This window comes from Drosophila tropicalis, unplaced genomic scaffold (assembly GCF_018151085.1).
Source record: "Drosophila tropicalis isolate 14030-0801.00 unplaced genomic scaffold, ASM1815108v1 contig_158, whole genome shotgun sequence".
In the NCBI taxonomy this organism is placed as follows: domain Eukaryota; kingdom Metazoa; phylum Arthropoda; class Insecta; order Diptera; family Drosophilidae; genus Drosophila; species Drosophila tropicalis.
The window spans coordinates 12,430,149-12,449,931 of NW_027172602.1; the positions used below are offsets into that span (position 1 = coordinate 12,430,149).

The 19,783-nt window shown below is 43.8% G+C and overlaps 3 protein-coding genes across 3 annotated transcripts; 2 read left to right on the forward strand and 1 right to left on the reverse strand.

Moving 5' to 3' along the window:
- Positions 1 to 114: 114 nt before the first annotated feature.
- Positions 115 to 8,659, forward strand: Gapvd1 (GTPase activating protein and VPS9 domains 1). The gene is made up of 7 exons (XM_068283558.1): positions 115 to 259; positions 1,786 to 1,953; positions 2,016 to 2,162; positions 2,669 to 6,696; positions 6,764 to 7,612; positions 7,692 to 7,788; positions 7,850 to 8,659. The coding sequence occupies exons 2-7, from the start codon at positions 1,804 to 1,806 to the stop codon at positions 7,988 to 7,990; spliced, it is 5,412 nt and encodes a 1,803-aa protein (XP_068139659.1). The 5' UTR covers positions 115 to 259; positions 1,786 to 1,803; the 3' UTR covers positions 7,991 to 8,659.
- A 247-nt stretch (positions 8,660 to 8,906) lies between these two features.
- On the reverse strand, positions 8,907 to 13,352 carry mus101 (mutagen-sensitive 101). The gene has a single exon (XM_068283559.1). It carries the CDS (start codon positions 13,248 to 13,250, stop codon positions 9,054 to 9,056), a length of 4,197 nt encoding a protein of 1,398 aa, XP_068139660.1. The 5' UTR covers positions 13,251 to 13,352; the 3' UTR covers positions 8,907 to 9,053.
- Positions 13,353 to 17,161: 3,809 nt separating this feature from the next.
- On the forward strand, positions 17,162 to 19,129 carry LOC137585009 (uncharacterized). Its single transcript, XM_068300639.1, has 2 exons — positions 17,162 to 17,629; positions 17,714 to 19,129. The coding sequence occupies exons 1-2, from the start codon at positions 17,162 to 17,164 to the stop codon at positions 19,127 to 19,129; spliced, it is 1,884 nt and encodes a 627-aa protein (XP_068156740.1).
- The last annotated feature ends 654 nt before the right edge of the window (positions 19,130 to 19,783 follow it).

Here is a 19,783-nt window from a genome sequence, read left to right on the forward strand (position 1 = left end):
TTATTTATAGAAAATTGCATGCATTTTTTTAATAAAAACAAGCAGCACAGAGTTGCATTTATTATACAATTTAATTGCATAGTTGAGATTTTAATATTCGCCGACTATGGTCACACTGTGCGTTATATTTTATTGCCTTCTTTTTTTTGTTGTAATTAGTTTAGTTTGTTAAGGTCTTTAATTTGTTAAAAGTGGGAAAGGGGCACAATAGTTTTGTAAAATACGATAAAAACGAATTAACAAAAATAACGGGTCCAATGTAAGTGAATTCAAGTAAATTTGTAAAAACTTTGTGATAGTGCTCCAGGCGCATTTACTCGCCTCATTCATTCATTCATAAGTCTGCGGCTTTCACAACACAACGACAACGACAACAATTTGGCCTTCGCCTATTGCTCGCGTACAGTGACAATCGCCCACACGCTTAAGTGTTTTGGTTGGTGTGGGGGAGGGGGATGTGATTGTTGGGTAGAACTACGCTTGCAATTTTCCCAATAATAATTTCAACCATTACCACCCCACACACACACACATCTGCATCACTTCGATAGATTAGAAAACAACAATGAGGAAGAGGAACTAGGAAAGGGGAAACTAGGGAGATAGCCCTCCCCCATTTATTTGGCATATATGTATGTATATGTCGGGGGGTGTTGGTGTGTGCGAGTGTCTGTGTGTGTAACGAGCGCAACAAATCAGTTTTCGTTTTTGTTGTTATTTTGCACATTCCTCACTTTTGTGTGTTTCAATTGTTTCAATCCGAATCTGAATCCCTCACATCTCACGTACCGTACCATCATTCATTTATTGTGTGTTAAACTATACTATATATCCCAGTCCACTCTGAAAACCGTCAACCCGACGTATGACCCATTATTGTACTTGGTTTTTATCTGGAACCAAAAAAAAAAGCCTGCTTAAGGCGCTGATATCAATACCTGATAATAATAAAAATAAATTGAAACATTTACTTGTGTTTAGTTAAATTTTATCTTCAGTTCAAGTTCTCCTACCTCTTTTAAACTATCTCCACCTCCTGCGGCGCTCTCTCAGCCCTGTCAAGGTAACAAATGAACGTTAATTTCAGTTCAAATATTGATGGAAATCGAGAATTTCCCTTGTTACCTGAGATAAAACACGAGTTTTGTTGGTTACACTGTGCATACATAAGACAGAGGTCTACAACTGATATCCGTTGTGGCGGGGTATATACCCTTCTATATGGTCATGGCCTGTGGTATTAAGATTTTAGCAAGCAAACCCGTTTATTAATTATGACTAGAAGGGTATTGAGAAGTCGGCTTGCTAGATTCCCCCCTTTTCCATACTACAATGTACTCTTGTCATTTGCATTCTTTGTTTAAATAATTTTACAACAAAAAGCAAAAAAATTAAGTGCTACCCGCACAACAATTACGTATACGCCAAAGTGTCTTTTTGTTGGCAACCTCTAAACTGGGGGAATCTCTCTTGAGTTCCAGTCTCGCTTTGATCGTTAGCCGAGTATAATTCACTTTGTCATCAATTACCTCCTCATTCGACGCCCCCCTCTAAATTCTAATTGTTGTTAACCAATAAACAAATCAATTTAGCAAAATGTCAAAGCTCCGATTTCATGTGACGACACCCGCAAATAAATTTTTTGAAAAACTAATATTATTATTAGAATGCTCCATTTGATATGCTGCGGGGTCAATTCACTTAACCCAGTTAAAAATGCAAAGTTGTTGCTAATATTTTTATGCTTTTTCGTTGTTGTTGTTTCGTGTTTATTTATGTATGTAGCCAGCAAACGGCTGCATTATGGAGCCCACTGGAGCTGCTGATAATCTGCTAGAGATTATGGATCTGGCACGAACCTTAAGACAGGAGCAGCTATTCATACAGCATGAGCAGGCAGCCTTTGCCCAGCTGACTGGAGCACTGGAAACGAATGCCGGGACCATAACCAAGGTGAATATCCTTTCTTATCCCATGGAAAGATCATTCAATAACATTGTTTATTTTCATTTTAGTTGGCCTATATCTGTGCTCAGCAGAGACAAAATTTGCATGATTTACTGCTGGCACGTACAGATCATGATCCGTTTCAATGTTGTCGACGCGCAAGTGCCTATGATAATGTAGCATTTATGGATGCCAAACAGGTCTTGCCCTATGAGGTGAGTGTACATAAATGTATGAAAAATGATCGCAAAATATTCAACAAATTGTTGATGATGATTCAGCTCATTAATCTAAACAAACATATGACGTATTAATCAAACAGAAACTGAGATAGTTGCCAAGGAACTTGATAGGAGAGCGAAACGCTCCTCCCCCACCCACACACATACATATGTAAATATAAACACCGATTGAAAGCAAACATATTTTTATGTCTGGCTCAATGATGAATATATATATAAACAAATATTATTGTTATTTTAACAATAATTTGTATGTTTAAACAACAATTTCCCACATTTAACTGGACAGTTAGATCATCTGTCAAATGACGCTGTCTTTTTTTACTGGGGTAGAATTAGGACAGAAAGATATTGTATTATATCACATACCTCAAAAGAAACTTGATACATTGACAAGTCTTTTGAACCTATTCATCATCATAATTATCTTATATCAGTTGTCATTCATTATAAATGTATAACTTTCATTTCCATTACAGCATGCTCTGGCATACGAAGATCTGTTCAATTATCTATATAATTCACCATATTTGCTGGCATTGTCACTGGCCACAGCAGATCGTTTGACCCTGCTATCGACCAGTCAATTGAGTCAGATAGTCAATATCATTGGGACGGGTCTATATGGCAATGCTATCAATACAAAGGACGTTGAGTTGCTATTGAAACTGTTGCGAGAACTGATCGAAATACAATTGGTTAGCAGTGAACAGCCCCGTCGTTTGCTACGCACAAATAGCAGCTCCTTTGCCCGCCTCTATCACAGACTGGTGGAGTCCTTGTTTTCGGCACGAATATTCCTAACTGCCGCCCTACATGGCCCCCTGATGGGTGTATTGAGCGAGCATGAGATATGGTTAGATCTCGATCCAAATAAATTGATGCTTAGCTTTAGTCAAGCGGAAAGACAACGAAGGTTCGGAGATGATGCTGGCGATGCCGATCAGCCGAATGAACAGTATCAAAGGAATGTGGCTAGATTCCATGCCGAAACACTGGGTAAACTGCATTCGCATTGTCAGGAGTTTGTAAAGAGTTTACAACAGAGCTGGGCTTTGTTTCCCAGCTCATTACGCTGGCTACTCCAAACGCTGGCCCACCAACTGCGGCAGACGCAACGATACGAAGAATTGGAGATAAAGGAACTGCTCACCGATCTGGTGTTCACACACTTTATTTGCCCGGCCATAGTCAGCGCCGATCTAATGGGCATTATCGATGTGAATGTCAGTGAACAGATGCGCCATAATCTTAATCAGATTGTTCAATTGATTCAACGCCTGGCCCTAAGTGAAGAGGCCGGCGGCAGTGATTTGGCCCAATTAATTGAACTCTTGATGTTGGGTCAAACAGGAGAGGATGAAGATGTTGTAGCCATATTGCCGCAGCAGAGTGACTTTGAGCGCAATCAATTGGCGATTAATCAACGTGAGCTTGGACAATTTGTGGATTTCTTTCGTTTGTTGCTCAGCCAAGATGAAGTTTATGTCATCTCAGTCGAGGATAAGCAGAGATTGCAACGTATTTTAGGACGGATACCGAAGCAGCAACCGCAGCCGGATATTGCGACCACCGCAGAGAGGAGCATTTCAACAAGTCCAGAGAAATCGAGTGGGAAACGTACAAACTCAACAAGTAATGGTGGCCTAATGCGTCTGGGCAAGGCGACCAAAAAGAAAATAGCCAAAGGCATGAGTTTCTCCACCTCTCACAATCCAGCACCAGTTCCTGTTCCTGTTACTGTGGCTGTGGCCCCTCCCACACCAATTCCGATTCCAATTCCATCCAGCACCCACAACGATTCTAGTGCTGGCAACCTTGGAGTGTCGCTATCCTCGAACGGTGATATAGAGCAATTATCCTCTCATAGTGGCAGCAATACCAGTCTCAGCTCGTGCGGTGTCAGTGGCGGAGGGGCAGCAGTTCCTATCGATTCTGTAAACGATCATCTGCCCGATGAGCCAGTGCTAATGTTTAGTATTTACAACGCCTCGGCCAAGAGTAAACTGAAGCCATTAACCGAAGAGGAAGTATTGAAAATGAACTCTATCGGACCGTCGGCTGAGGTTGGATTGGACCAGTTGTTGCCGGCTAATGTGGCCACGGCCACGTTGGCTCCATCCTCATCAAACAATGATGATGTTAGCAGCTTGGAGGCCATGCGGAGGCCGCAAATCAACGATGACGCCTCGATTGGTATGTCCGATAACCTGGAGGCAATTAGCGAGGCTGCCCATTCAGTGGCCAGTTCATTGGATCTGGAGGAGCAACAAGATCATGATCACGATCCCGAAAATGAGGACAATCTCTCCGACATGGTGTCGGCCAATGTCTCGGGAAGAGGCACACCCAACATTAGTGGACGGGATACGCCCTCATCGCAGGTTACCGAAGGTGATGGCGGCGGCGGCAGTAGTGTAGGTGGTGGCGGCGGTGGTGGAGGCGGCGGCGGTGGAGTCGCTGGTCAAATTAGCCGTAGTCTTGCCGTGGCCAATCCTCAAATGCAAAAGATGTTGCTCTCCAAGGCGCGATCAGACATCGAGGATAAATTTTGTAAATTTGAATTGAAAAAATTCGAAGGCGACGAAAATGTGAGCATTATATCGGACACCTGGTCGACAGATGTATTAGCCAGTGATTCGGAGAATACACTCGATGCCCATGAGCGACAGGATCGGGATCGAGATCGCGATCGTGATCGCAATTTCTCCACTCCTCTGATCCCATCTGCAGTTATTCTGCCAGGTGATCATAATTTTGTGGTCGAAGTTCTGGCCCGTGCCAGTGGGGATCAGCGCTCGGAGAGCAATTGGAGCACTGATGTCCTTGCAAGCGATTCGGAAAAATTGGCTGAAATCGATACGGATGATAATGTAAGCATAACAGCCAAATCGACGCCGGCGGCCAATGGAGAAGATGACGACGATGATGATGACAATGACATTGATGAGGAGGAGACCCCGGGCAGTGGCAGCGGCGGTGAAGGGGAACGTAGTCAAGAGGATTCGGCATTTTTTGATGCTGTCAATTTGTATGATGATGCCCACCAGCAGCATCATCATCATCATCACCACCATCACCATCATCATTATCAAGGGGCATCGTCGTTGGCCAGGAGTTCAGTACGCACCAGTTACCATGTCCTTGGAGGCGACAATAACTTCCAGCAGCAATACAAATGCAGTGCAGCCGAAGCGAGTGGACGCAAGACCACACCCTTGATGGGCACCTCATGTATGCGGAGGCAAACATCTGCCGAGAGCAGCATAAGCAATCAGAGCCTAAATCTGGATGAGTTGCCAGCAGCGCCGCCAAAGCATCATCATAAGAATCATCATCATAAGACGCATCATCATAAAAATCAGCATCATCAACGAAAGAAGAAGCAGCAACAGCAGCAACAACAACAACATCGAGATCTCATTGATTTTAGTGATTGCAGCGAGGATAAGGAGCAGGAGGAAGAGGAGTTGGAGGAGCGAGAGGATGGACATGTTGAGGAAGATGACGAGCAGCCGCCTGGCTTGGTTCAACAATTGCTTGATGTGATTGGTCTTGAATGCGAGTCAACAGGTGGAAATTCATCCAATGCCCCAGTGGAGCATCGTCGCATCTCAATGGAGCAGCGTACAGCCATTGTGGATGGTCGACGTAACGGCATATTGGCCGGCAGTGGCAATGGATCTGCGACACGACGTCATCAAAGTTTAAACTATGAAAATCACGAGATTATGCTTAACTCAATGTTATCCAAAACGGATGATGATAAGCAAGAGCAGCAACAGAAAGAGAAGCAATTGCGACAGCAGCAGCAAGATGAAATGAAAATACTCTGTTCGCAAACAGAGCAGATGCAATTGAATCAGGTGGAGGATCAGCAGGCGGCGTCCACTTTGACATCGGCATCAACGACAACTGCAGCAGCAGCAACATCCACAGCAGCAACATCAACAGCAGGGACAACAACAACCATTATTGCCAGCAATTCGTCATCGCTGTTTAAGCTACCAATTAAACAAACTGGAGCTATACCAAAAAGCATTAGTTTCGATGCCAGCGCCGATAAGGATAATGCCCATTTGCAGCAGCGACAACGTGAACGTGATAGAGATCGCGAAAGAGACAGAGACAGGGATAGAGACAGAGATAGGGACAATCATGGTGCTGGGATATTTAATAAACTTAAATTGGGCATCTTTAAGAATCGTCGTGGCAACACTAGCAAATCGAGCACTTCCACCTCGGCCAATGCCAATGCCAATATCAATCGCTTATCAAGCATTGATAGCAGCCGCAGCGTTAGCTTTGATCCCAATGCCGCCTGTGTTAGCTTTGCCACACACAACTACTGTGATAGCAACGAGGATATTCTAGCCAAATATAGGCGTAAAGTGAGCAGCTCCAGTGAGGCAACCAATTCCGATTCCACTGGCAATGGCCATGGCATGGCGCCCAATGGTGTTGTAATTCCAGTGACCAGTGCCCTAAACAATCACATCAATGGCTGGTAAGTTTTGTTTACTGCTCTCAATCATAGATAAGGCAAATCAATTTCACAACTTCTCCTATTGTAGTCAAAATCCTGGCATCGGTTTCAGTACGATGAAGCTTAAACTTCGCACAGTTCTATCCAAAACTGATCTTCATAGTGGGGATTTCCGACAGGCGACTCTGCGCTCTTTGGACGCCACACCATTACAGACATATCTGCAGATACAATTGGCCCAATGCATTAGTTTGCAGCGATTGCCCCAAATCTCTCATGTGTCGGAAGCCCTGCGTTGTTTGGCACAATTGGAACGCTGCCAGCATGCCCAATTGCTGGCCGAACTACAACGTGATTTGCAGCGAAGGCAAAGCTATTTGCAATACCTGATGCGTCATCGCCAGCAATTGCTACTGCGCACAGAACAGCTGGATCAGCTGGAGGATCGTTTGCGTAGCGAGGCTAGAAGTTGTCAGCGTTGTTTACTGCAATCGTTGGTACGTCTTCATTTGGCCCGGTCGCGGCAGCAGGCCAAATTGCAGTCCTTCCTCACCGAATTCGGCCAACTGAGCGCCATTAGTGATGAGCGTCTCGAACTGGTCGAGGAGTTCATCGATAATTTGCTGCAGGAATTGCTATTGGGTGCTCAGCTTCAGGACGATTGGCAACGGGACGCGGCACGATCGGCCATCGAGAGATTGGTGCTGGAGCAAATGTACGATCAGGTGATGTTCCCCAACGAAGAGATGGATCTATCTCGCGATGCTGTGCTTTCGGCCCACATTGGCAAACTGCAGCGAGTCGTTCATCCAGCCCATCCGGCTCTCTGCATTGCTCAGGAATATCTCGGCGAGGCTCCATGGACATTCCCTCAGCAGCAACTGTGTCACATGGCTGCCTACAAGACGCCGCGTGAGAAGCTCCAGTGCATTATCAAGTAGGTCCATATGAGAGAGGCAGAGATAGCGAATCGAGAGAATTGATTGACTAAAATCACATTTTAATTGCCATTCCAGTTGCATCTCCAGCATAATGAGTCTGTTGCGCATGTCCAGTGGCAGGGTGCCCGCTGCTGACGATCTGCTCCCTGTGCTCATCTATGTAGTCATTATGGTAAACTATTTAAAATGTATTATATTTAAATATTATACTATATTGGAGAATTATTCTACAGGCTAATCCTCCCTATTTGCTCTCCACTGTGGAATATATCGGCTGTTTTCTGGGCAAAAAACTTGATGGCGAAGATGAATTCTATTGGACATTGTTTGGCTCTGTTGTGAAATTTATCAAGACTATGGACTATTTAGAATAGATTTATTCACCTTCTCTCTTTATCATGTTCTCTTTTTCTCCTGTCTTCTGTCTATCTATGATATTTGTTTAGGTTTAAGTTTAAAGAGAAATATTTGTAGAATTTGTTAAAGGAAGAAAAACCAATCCCGTTTTATCTACTACTATTTATATACATACATATATCCCGTATATTATTATCATTATTATTATTATTATTATTTATTCCGAAATGCTCCTCCCCCCACTTCCCTCCAAAATGCATGTGTTTTTGTATGTACGATATTAATGTGAAGAATGAAATTGAAATAAGAAGCAAATTGTTACATTTTATTTGTTAATTTAAGTCGCAAGAAGAAGCTCCCTTCCAAAATTATCATACGGCAGTTCAGATAAATTAAAATGTGTATATACATATATGTATCTCCATATAGAAAGAACAAAGAAATCTATTCTTATACCACTTACATACATATATAATATATACATACATACATATATATGCATGTATCACACACACACTGTTTAGCTTCACTTTATAAGCATGTGTCTTTTTTTTTATTATTATTATTAATATATATTTTTTTATTTGTATTTTCAAATATAGGAAGAAAAACGAAAATAAAATTATTCCTTATTGTGTCGACACAAAAAAACAAAAACAAGAATAAAGTTGAAATAAGAACAGAAATCTGTAATCTTTAATCATCTATCCATCCATGTGACAGGTGGGAGATAATCCTTAATTGTTTTAATAATCTCTAAGAATTCATTTAAATTAGATTTTCTTTTGCAAGATTTTTAAAGAAATTCCTTAGAGGAAACCATTAAATTGGACGAATTCCGGGCATGGTGGGCAGAAGTAGCCCAAAAAAAGGCCTTTGCTCTAGCTCCCCAAGTCCAAGATCATGTACTGCCAAAGGTTAAGCAAGAGAAAATTTTAAATATCCATAAATTTGAAATGCTTCTTTCTTGGATTTTATTTAAAACATTAAACAAAAAAAAAAAAAATAAAACGGGAAACCTATGTAGTTATAATTTAAAATTGATATATGTAGATGTTTTGTCTGTACAATGCGTTCACTTCACTTGAGAAGATATTTCTCAAAGCTGGTTTCCTTGCCAGTCATGAGATACGCATTGATGGCCCATTGGTTCATAATGGGTATATTACGATCATGCAAATATTGGTAGTCCCGAATGTCTAGGGGGGCCTTCTTCACATCGACAAAGCAATGAGTGGCTGTGCCGGCCACCGGATCATCGGCGAAGGGTGAATTTGGCTGTAAAACTGTAGCTCCGCCGGCGCGGACAACATTCATCAGGGCACCCATTTGTTGGCTGGCCAGACTGAGAATGATGCGATAATTTTTGAAGGCATTGCCGCCAGACGAACGCGAACGATGTATGGCCACAGCAATGTTTTGCTCCTCGGGTGCAAGCTGGGGCAAATTGTGGGCATTTGGATTACCCCACTCGAAGAGGTTTTCGTCTAGGAATTTGCCTGCGGCATGGCAATGATCGATGTATTGAATGTGTAGGATCCATTTGCCGGCTGCCAGGCAGCCAAGCATTTTCTCACCGCGATTGGGACGCTCACAAATGAGATGAGTGCAGGTCGGATCATAGTTGACAAGATTCTCGCATATTTCGCCGCCCAGATTACGAATGCGATCCATTAGCTGATTTCGCTGGTCGTCATCAGCTCCGCAGGAGATGCTGAAGCGGTGCAAAGTTGGTGCAATGGTAGAACTAGAGGACATAGACGAACGTCTTTGCTTGTTGGCATTAAATTCAGCAGGATCACGCCACTCCACCATATTATCCTCCGAGTTGAGGGCAAAACCTTCGGACTCAAAGGGCTGTACGAAATGCGCCGACTCCGATTCCTGGGATGCCAGATGGGAGCCATGACTACGCTTGAGACTGTTGCGGCGTAGGTAATCAGTTATCTGCTTGACTTCTGGCGAATTTGATGTGTCCATGGGTTTGCCAGCAGCAGACACGGACACAGAAACTGGTGCTGGAATTGGTGCGGCCGTCTCCTCAAAGCTTATCTTGTCGAAATTTATGGTGCTCCCATTGGGACTCTGTGTGGCTGGAACGAATTGCTGCTGGTTTCTGCTGCTGTTGCCGCTGCTGCTCGAACGGGAACGCAGAGTGGGCGAATCAAAGTTCAATCTGTTAGTCATTTTACCCCTTGCTCTAGTTTGGGGCGATTGCTTGGGCTTAACTTCAGGCGACTGCTCTTCATGGTTATCGTAGGGTATGCCCAGAGTCTCGCACGTAATCCGCAGTACCCGTTGCCTAATCACTGACAGCGGCGTGTCGGGTTGGATTTTCTTAACAGGCAGACGCCAGCGTCGCTCAAAATCATCGGCCATACGTTGCTGGAACTCAGGCGTTAGGCAAAAGTCGGGAATACCGGTGGATGGACGTGGTCTTGAGACTGGGGTGCACACCTGTCGCCGTATACGCTCTAGTTCGGGTGTCTGGTTGGAGCGCATCTCTTGGATTATTTGGCGAACGCAATCCTTCTCCTCGCTGGTGTCCAAACGTTCGATAAACTGCTCCAGGAAACTGAAATTGTAGCCACTCTGTGTTTGCGACTGGCCGATGGGAGTACGCGGCGAGCTGGAGGACGGTGGAGTTACTGAATTGGCAGAGAGCGGACGAGGAATGTGGCCAGCCAATTCGGAGACACGAGGATTACGCAACGGTGTCAATTCAACAGGCGGCGGAGCCATAATAGGATGATTCTCCGCCTCTTCCTCCATTGTCTGCTCGTTAAGATTTGTTTTCGACCCATCCGAGCGAGTCGATTGTTCACCTTGATTGTTCCGCTCCTTCAGTTTGGGGGATTCGGGAAAATCTTCGGGACTTTTGCCCACTAGATATTTTGTGTAGGGCACTTTCTCGCCAAGCTTGGCGCATTCTACAAGCCAAGCCGAAGTAACAACTGGAAATTTCCATTTAATGGCTCCCTCATATTTGGAACCCTCAGCTGTTGGGCACACCAATAGAGGCTGCTCCTTTTTAATGAACGTCTTGTTCACCTTGGCGCCCATCAGTTCAGCAATCGAATTGATGTAGTCTCTCTCCAGGCCAGCATAGAGAGAGACAACAATGGTCATGCCCTCCAAATGTTCCCGTTCCACTTTAGCCGGCACAGGCAGATGATAGTATTCAATGGGCACTAGCTTGTTCTGCTTCATGCAACTCTCCACAAACAATTCGGTAACTACATGACGTGCCTGAATGGGCAAGCTCTCTGGATGAAAGGCCACTTCGAAGCTAACGATGGCATAGTCAACGGTATCCGTGAAACTATCGGACACCAGAATACCCTGGGCCGACTCGCACTCACTCAGTATTTGGTTATAGAATTCGGCATTAAACGAGTCCTTGTGCACATACACGGAGATGCCCGAGAAATAGTCAAGTTTATCAAAATCAATGGATAATGTGCTGGCACTTAGCTCTGGCAATGGCAAACCAGATACAGATGCAGCCGATGCAGCTGCTGCCAATGGAGGAAGCTTCACTGGCAATTGTGTGGAACTTGCTGCCGGCAACGGAACAGCCGGTTCATGATCCATCGAGTATTGATCCAGCAGGACACCAACTGCTGCTTCCTCTTCTTGTTGCTCTTGCTCTCTGCTCGGAGGATCCACGGAAAAGAGTTTCTTTTTAATTGGAACAGCTGGAGCGGGCTGTTTGAACGAATGATTCATGGTCCGCAACGTTCTCTTGCTGGCTGGTGAGGCGATATCTGCTGCTGCGGCTGCTGCCTCATCTGGTGGTGGCCATGACACACGATAGTTAATCTCGTCGACCATGCGACCAGCTTTGATGCTATCCAATAACCAATCCAGTTGCACAACATGTCCGGTAACATTATTCCGCTGCCATTGCTGCATTTCCGACTCATCTAATTGACCGACAATAATGTGAGAGATGCCATCATTTATCTCATCAAAACGCGTAGCTCCGCCAGTGTTGAGAACACGATTCAATTTCTCACGCTCCTCCATGCGGAATCCACTCAAATAGACACAACATCCATCTAGAAAAGTGCCCGCCTGTTTGGCCTGTCGGGGACATATTTCGCCCAGCACAGAAATATAATTCTTGTTTGCGTTAATTGCCTTTTTCAGGAGATCAACTTTGGCCGGGGAACTGTAGCTATTGCTGGGCAGGCTGCTTAGTGTCTCATTAACGGTAGTCACATCGCTGCACATGCGACGCGTGGATGGTCCGGAGACAAAACTAATTCTAGATATATCCGAGAGCTGAGTCTGATCCCCTGCTGCGGCGGTTGCGCGACTTTGTTTGGTCGGTGTAGACATCTTTTTGCCAGCACGCACTTCATACTTTTTGGTGGGCAGGGCATAACCACGGGCGGCGCTGTCGTAGACCCATTCGGGTAAGAGTACATCCTTTTTGAAACGCACTGCCGCCTTATATTTATCCGTATCCGTCTTGGATTGATCGGTTATGACAATATCCACGACTTGGGAACGAAATGCACGATGATAGATGCCACCATTATCATTGACCAGACGCATTACCTTGTCCTTGCGTGTTGAATCCAAGCCACTGCATGTTATATTGGCTCCAAAGAATGTGGGCAAACGATAGGATGCGAATTCGTCGTCACTGGCCTGTAGGAACTCCTTGCCTTTGCGTCTGCTGCGATCCCAGACGCACTTTACCCAATCGATATGCATCACAGGAATTCCATTTAACGTGGCCTGCTCGTATTTATTCGACTTGATGGTGTTCGATATCAAGTGGGTAATGCGGGAACCAAAACTCTGAAAGTAGACGCCACCCATGTACTGGATCAATTTGCTTAGCTCCTCCTTTTCTGCGGGCGAAATGCCGGTGGCTGAAATTTGCAGATCCCGCATAGCTGTCGTGTAGATGACGTTGCTGCCAATGGGAATGGGCTCATCCCGGCGCAAGCATCCCACCAGACATGGCGGACCCAAAATCAATGCCTTCGTCATGGACAACTGATCGAAAAATTCCCCTTCGAACTGGACCAAGACAAAGACATCCTTCTTAGTTAGATTACCACTGGCTATCAAGGGATAGCCCTCGCTGGGCTTTATCTCTCGTATCTGTGTCTCGGCCAGCTGTTGTCGCATCAGCTCCAAGGCAACATTAAACTGATCCAATAGCTCAATCGATCCAGAGGCGGTGGAATCATTGGCAATGGATTTGCCGGCCTTCAAATTATTCACGAAGTAAGCACATATGGTCTCATCCAGGCTCATCTTTAACTTATTCGCTGAATATATTTCTCCGCTGGCCAATTAAACAAATAATATAGATATCTTGGTTTTTGTTGTTGTTATTTTACATATTTTGGCGCGTTGATAGTGATGGGAAGTTAGCGACTTATCGGTAAATATCGATTGCAATATTAAGCTTTTGTTGTATGATTTTGTTTTTGCTTTTAATACTAAACACAAGTTTTTCTAGACTTTGTTTCTTTCGTTTTTGAAACAATTGGCACGGGGCTACCTTTAAAAATTGTTTGAGAACAGCTAAATCTAAATGTGCACCGATAACATCGACGAGTTGCCAGATGCAAAAAAATTTAAATTATTTCATTGTTTTTAACTTACCAGTTATATTGTTAAAAAATATATATAAAAATATATAGTGAACTTGCAGTTTAAATAAGTGATGGCTTCTAAATATTTGCTCTTAGCACTCACCGAAATCAATGTTCTTTTTGTAACGTTCTGGCAACGTCATTTGCAAATCCTGGTTTCGTTTACCAGCACTGGACTTTTCTTGATCAATTTTAAAATTGCAGTAGAGAAAACAAGTAACCGCCTCTGTAACTGCATTGATTGGTCTAAGCTGCCATTTTGTTTGTTTATATGCACATAGAACTGCAGCATCCAAAGTCACACACAAACACACACTGACACTGACTGCATTTCGATTGGCTTGCAGTTATATTTAAAAAATTATTAAGGATCATCCAAATAAAAGTCGAGCCTTCTTGTACATTGCTAAATAGTTTGATGGGGAAAACGGTTTTTTTTTTTTTTTTTGTAGTAATAGAAATTAAGTATAATCCTTAGATGGAAGATTCCTCAGCAGGAATTTGGGAATATTATTAATTTTTACACTTTTCCAGGAGTATTTATAAGATGATTCTTTAAATTTAACTATTTTTCGAATAGAAATAGAATGTTTTGTTTTATGCTTTTCTTTCTGTGCGTTTGAAAACCTAAGCCTAAACAACTGTTAAACGATTAACAGTTAATTTTGACACATTCCGCAAATATTTCTCATTATCATCATTATTGTCAACAGCAACATCATCATCATCGTCATAATCTTCGGCTGGTTGTCGTCGTCGTCGGTCATGAATATCATTAAAAACAACTCTCACATATGACTTATTGATTATATTGCTGATTATATACAGCAAAAGGCAAAAAAGAAGACACATTTTTTTGTTTCTTCTTCTACTTTTTTTTTTTGTGTGTGTTTAACCAAAAATTTAATGCACGAATTAATTATAAATTCCGTTGGTGCCCCGCTACGATGCGAAAGTGGCCAACATAAGCAGCAGCAGCTATTTAGGATGACAACAACAACAACAACAACAAAAGCTAATTTCCTACGTTTGGGTCAACTTTTCCAATTTCATTTTCATAAATTGTTAAATTGTTGATAATTGTTTTTTGGTTTTTTGTGTGTTTGACTTGAACCGAAAACCGAAATTGTCTTTGTTCCTTAAACCAAATGCATTCAAAGCTGATAAAGAAAGTCTTTCACACTCAGATTCAGACTCATTCTCACCTGCAATGCAAATTAGATGAAATTAATGTATGTATGTATTTCTTACATTCAAAGAGCCCCGCCTCCGTCACCTCCCACTGCCAACAAACATTGTGCGTGTAGTTTTTTATTATAATTTAATTCTAATTGCGTATTTATGGACTTTCTTGGTGCGTGCGTCAATTTCTATTAGAGATCGGGCAACGAGACCACTTTTCCTCCACATCAGACCGCCCTCTCTCCCACCCCCCCATCCATCCATCCGTCCATTCATCCATCCAAACGTCCATCGCATGCGAGTACTAATGAACAGTGAGTGCCAAACAATTGCGTACGGCAAGCTATCCAAAGGACTGAGATAGGAGACACAAAAGTAGAACGATCCAATATTGAACTTTCGTGTGATAGAGTTCTTCCTTGGATTGCGATTAAGTTTTTAGTTAATACATTAATTCTAAATACATTCGAATGAAGTAAGCATAGGCGTTTACCTTCTTCACTCACTGTGCGGCAATCACGATTTGTGTCATATTTGGACAATTCTTTGGCAATGTATGTATGTATGTAGTTGATGATGATGATGTTGGAGCCCGTTCCCCCGTCGACCCTTCGAGGCGGGACAAACCGGGGGGCGGTAGATACGATTGGGTACGATACGATCGCCGCTAAGTGATGGAGAAACAGTGCTTGATGGTGCCTGATTTGTGCTCCGTCTGTGTGTTTGGGGATTTCTGTGTGTTGCATGTCTGCACGCGCAGCAACTACCACGACCACGACGACGATGATGGAGTCGATTGCCTCTTGCCCCAGCCAGCAGTGGTCAGAAACCTGCTACTGGCTTGTAAAAACCCGGAGAGAGGGACAGAGAGAGGAAGATGGAGTTGCTTGGAGTGGGAGTTGACTGACGATCAGAGCGACACCTTTTCCATACAAATGTTCTGTGGACTTTATCCGAATAGCTGAGCTGAGTGGAGTGGAGCTGAGCTGAAGCTGCCTGCCCCAACAAGATGTTTGTGTAATTTAATGGCCCTTTTATTTATTTATTTTCTGTCTCCCTCTCTCTATGTCTTTGATTTTGGCTTTAATCTTCCATTGCTTCATTTGGTTCTCTTCTTTTCTTTTCAATTATTATTCAAGTGTGCGCCACATTTCTCTCTGTCAATTTTGATCTTCGGTTAAGATTCCTCTTGACTCCTCCAACTATTCAGTTTGTTGTTGTTTTTTACAAAATTTATGATGTATCATTAGCATGCAGAAAGAGTGAACAATGTCCCACCCCCCCACACCCTTTCACCAATCACCAATTCCCATCCCCCTTCGCCACCTGAGACCCATCAAAACGCCCTTTTATGGGCTTTGCTTGTGGAGAGATTTGACATTTAGCACTGACTAAATTAAATCAAGCGACCAAATTCGTAGTCGGGGTCAAGCGTTCAGTCTTCGTATGCAAAATAATAATAAATTTATTTTATTATCGGTTTCTGTAGATTCTCTCATTCGTTTTGGCCGTGTCAAAAAAATAAATTTCTTTTAAAGAATTGACTTCTTTTTATGGTTTTTGGTTGTTTGGACAAAGGTCAGTTTGGTTTCCAAGAGAGAACAAAATAGAAATGTCAGTTCCAACAATTTGCAAAAGGCATTAACATTTGCGATTTTTCTATATTTCTATATATTTGTTATTAATTATTTTTGTTTTCTTAAGTGTTTTTCTATTTACTTTGATTTCTCCTTCCTGTCTTCAACTGATTTGCATATTTCTCGACCGATTGCTTATAAATGTTATTTAGCTAATGATTTATGGTCAACATATTTATCATTACATATTAAGATTCAAAATTCTGTTCTCAACTTTATAACATAACTTTCTCAATTCGCAGTGAAACTTTCCCCTTTTACCCCGCCAAATAAAAGGGCCTTATCGCTTCATAAATGACCCCAAAAGCAAAAAATAACCATCTAGCCAAATCTATCTATGAATATATATGAACAAGGCCCTTTTTTGACCACAACACAACAACAACAAGCAGAGACGTTGGCTTTCTTAGCTCTGAGGTTACATTTGGGTTATTAATGATGCTTAGCCAAAATACCATTGACCTCTTGGCGAAAACGAGTTTGATCAGAAATATAGAAATCGCACGGATGAAAAGAAAGCAAAAGAGTCTCTCAATGCGGGGATTGCGATGAATAATTCAGAATTCGAGGAAACCGTTTTGGTTTTTTCTCTCTCTCTTTCTCATTCTCTCTTTCTTTTCATCTCTATTTTTGGCAATTAACTTTAGGTCAATAGGTCTGATCTGTGGTCCAGAGCTGGCTGGCCAGCGAGCTAATATAAGTTGGTGCTTGAACCTAAAATCATGTCAGTTTAGATTAGTTAGTCGCGATGAGGAATACTTGGTGCGTCGCATTGACGCTAATCGGTTTGGTGGCCTATCTGAGTGTGGCCTCGGCAGAGACCAGGATCGAGGTGGATGAGAACGGCGATGAGTATGAGGTGAAACGTTTCTTTATCCAGGGCAGGCAACTGGCTGGCGAGGGCAGCCAGGGGCAGTGTGTGGTGACAAGACGTAAGCGTTCTAGTCGTTCCATGGCTTTGCCCTCCAATGTGGCGGTCAGTTCGCAGCAATTGAAGGTCTCGGCTCTGCCAGTGGTGGGTCAATCACCAGGTGATGCAGTCGGAGTCGAACATCGCGAGGGTTTGCTTCAGTTGACCGAGTTGGATCAGAATAAACATCGTTATGTGACTGTCAAATTGGCTGATGTTGCTGAAGACGATGACGACGACGACGACAACAACGAGGATGATGATGCTGATGATGATGCCGATGTGGAGGAGGCGTCCAACGATGACGCTGATAATGGGGACGAGCAGGAGGATGATGAGGATGAGGACGACAATGTTGATGTTGTGCCCGGTCAGGTGGCCAAGGCTCAGACCTATGTGCCAGCTGCTTTGGCCCTGCCTCTGTCGCAGACCAGTGCTTCGGCCCATCTGCCACAGGGAGTCAGTGTGGTGGCCAACGGCGCCTCTCAGGCCAATGTTGTGGCCGGAGATGCTGGCATTGTGGTTGTCCAGTCGCACCAGCCGCCCAAGGTCAATCCCGATACTCATGCCGTATTCGAATTGAAGCCCGTGCGTCAATCCGAACTGCAATCGAGTGTGCCAGCTTATCCCTATCCGTTTATTTCCAATTGGTCAAGCGACGACGATGGGGATGACGAGGATGAGGATAATTTTGATGAGGAGTATGTGGATGATTATTACTATCACCGTGGCGATCTGCTGGCTGATCCTTTGGGTGAGTATGAAGCTGAAATCTTTTCGGAAGAGAATCCCATTTCCACTGAGGCCATTTGGAGCACAGACGGTAATGATGACTATGTGCCGGCTAATAATAATCAGCGGCCCATAAGGAATAAGCAAAAGACTAAGAAGAAGAAGCAGCAGCAAAAGAATAAGCGCAAGCAAAATCAAAAAGAGAATCAAAAGAGAAGGAGGACACAGCAAAACAAGAGGAAACAGGATGCACCCATGAAAGAGGATACTCAAATGAATGAACATGAAATGGAACCAGTTCAGGAGCAGCAAATCAAGAAGAAGAAGACACAGCAGCAACAAGAACAACAACAACAACAGGAACAGCAAATCTCACAGGATGAGCAAGAAATAAAGCCATCGAAGAAGCCAACTAGTTCCAGTTCCAATTCCAGTTCCAGCATGGAGCCAACTAAAAAGCCAAAGAAACCTCGTCCCTCCAGCAGCAGCAGCAGCAGCTCATCCTCTTCCTCTTCCATTAATAAACGCAAACCAAAACCGCAGCAGCAGCAACAGAAAAAGAAACGCAAGTCTCGCCCCAGCAGCGGCAGCGGCAGCAGCGTCAACAAACGTCGTCGCCGTCCTAGCTCGAGTTCCAGTTCCATTTCCGGTTCCAGTTCATCTCGTCCCATGGGCGGCTATCGACGTCGCCGTCCTTCCTATCAATCGTCTCAGTCGTCTTCACAGCAGCAGCAGCAGCAGCGTCGCCGCCGCCAAAAGCAACGCAAGCAGCAAGAGAAACGTCGCCGTGAACAGCAGCGACGCCGCCGTCTACGCAAGCAGCAGCAGCAGAATAACCGTAATCGTCAATTCTATGGCAATGAGCCCATCATCAATTGCATTTACATCAACAAGGACTCGCCCACCACCACCACCACTCAGCGCCCCTTCTGGAACATTCTGGGCCGCGAGGCCGGCCAGAAGGTCGTCGATCCGGTGGCCCAGCAGGCTGCCCTTCAGGCCATCCGCCGTAATGGCGGCGGCAGCGCCGACTTCGGCCATCGCAAGCGCACCAATCTGAGATTCGTGGCCTGAAAGGTGCAACGAATGATCTTAGTTTAAATATTTATTGTCTTATTTATTTGCATTTTTTTTTTTGACACACGATTTTTTTTTCTTCTCTGAATTAATTAAATTAAATATATTTATCAACTTTTGTTTTGTGGTATTAAGTTTTGTTGTCGTTGTTGTTGCTTGAGCTGTACAGGTGTTTGTAACTCGAATCTCTTCTCCGGCCAGCAACTAACACTCCCACTTCCCATTGTCACGTGTCCCGTAGCCACCCCCTTAAGAAAAAAAAGGAGAAGGACTAGTTTCTCCGGATGTATGCCTGACTGCACACAGTTGCCTCTGCTTGGGTGTGGGTGTGTCATCAAGAGAATGTGTGTGGGGGAAAGAGAGAGTTGAAATGGAGATGGACATTCTATGTTGTATGTAGTTAGTCGGTAGTCGAAAGCCTGACCCTAAGGCATTTCCTTGCCAAGTTGCATACTTTTGCGACTCACTGTCGAGCCCACAAGCGATCGATATTCCAGCCGTGTCGAGGGCCCAGCAGCCTTTTGCAGACCTTTTCGTTTCGTGCCAATTGCGGTTGGTTGAAATACAATAACAAAAAAAAAAAGTATCTAAAAGATACACACAAAAGGGCCAACAAATTTCACATTTCGCTTGCCTCACTTCTTGGCCCAT

Bases quoted from the DNA above. Each gene is read 5' to 3' on its own strand.
- Gapvd1 (XM_068283558.1), top strand. From the start codon at position 1,804: ATGGAGCCCACTGGAGCTGCTGATAATCTGCTAGAGATTATGGATCTG. The intron at 7,613-7,691 runs GTAGGTCCATAT...TTGCCATTCCAG, and splicing joins AAGCTCCAGTGCATTATCAA to TTGCATCTCCAGCATAATGA. The intron at 7,789-7,849 runs GTAAACTATTTA...ATTATTCTACAG, and splicing joins TCATCTATGTAGTCATTATG to GCTAATCCTCCCTATTTGCT.
- mus101 (XM_068283559.1), bottom strand. From the start codon at position 13,250: ATGAGCCTGGATGAGACCATATGTGCTTACTTCGTGAATAATTTGAAG.
- LOC137585009 (XM_068300639.1), top strand. From the start codon at position 17,162: ATGAGGAATACTTGGTGCGTCGCATTGACGCTAATCGGTTTGGTGGCC. The intron at 17,630-17,713 runs GCTGATAATGGG...GCCAAGGCTCAG, and splicing joins AGGAGGCGTCCAACGATGAC to ACCTATGTGCCAGCTGCTTT.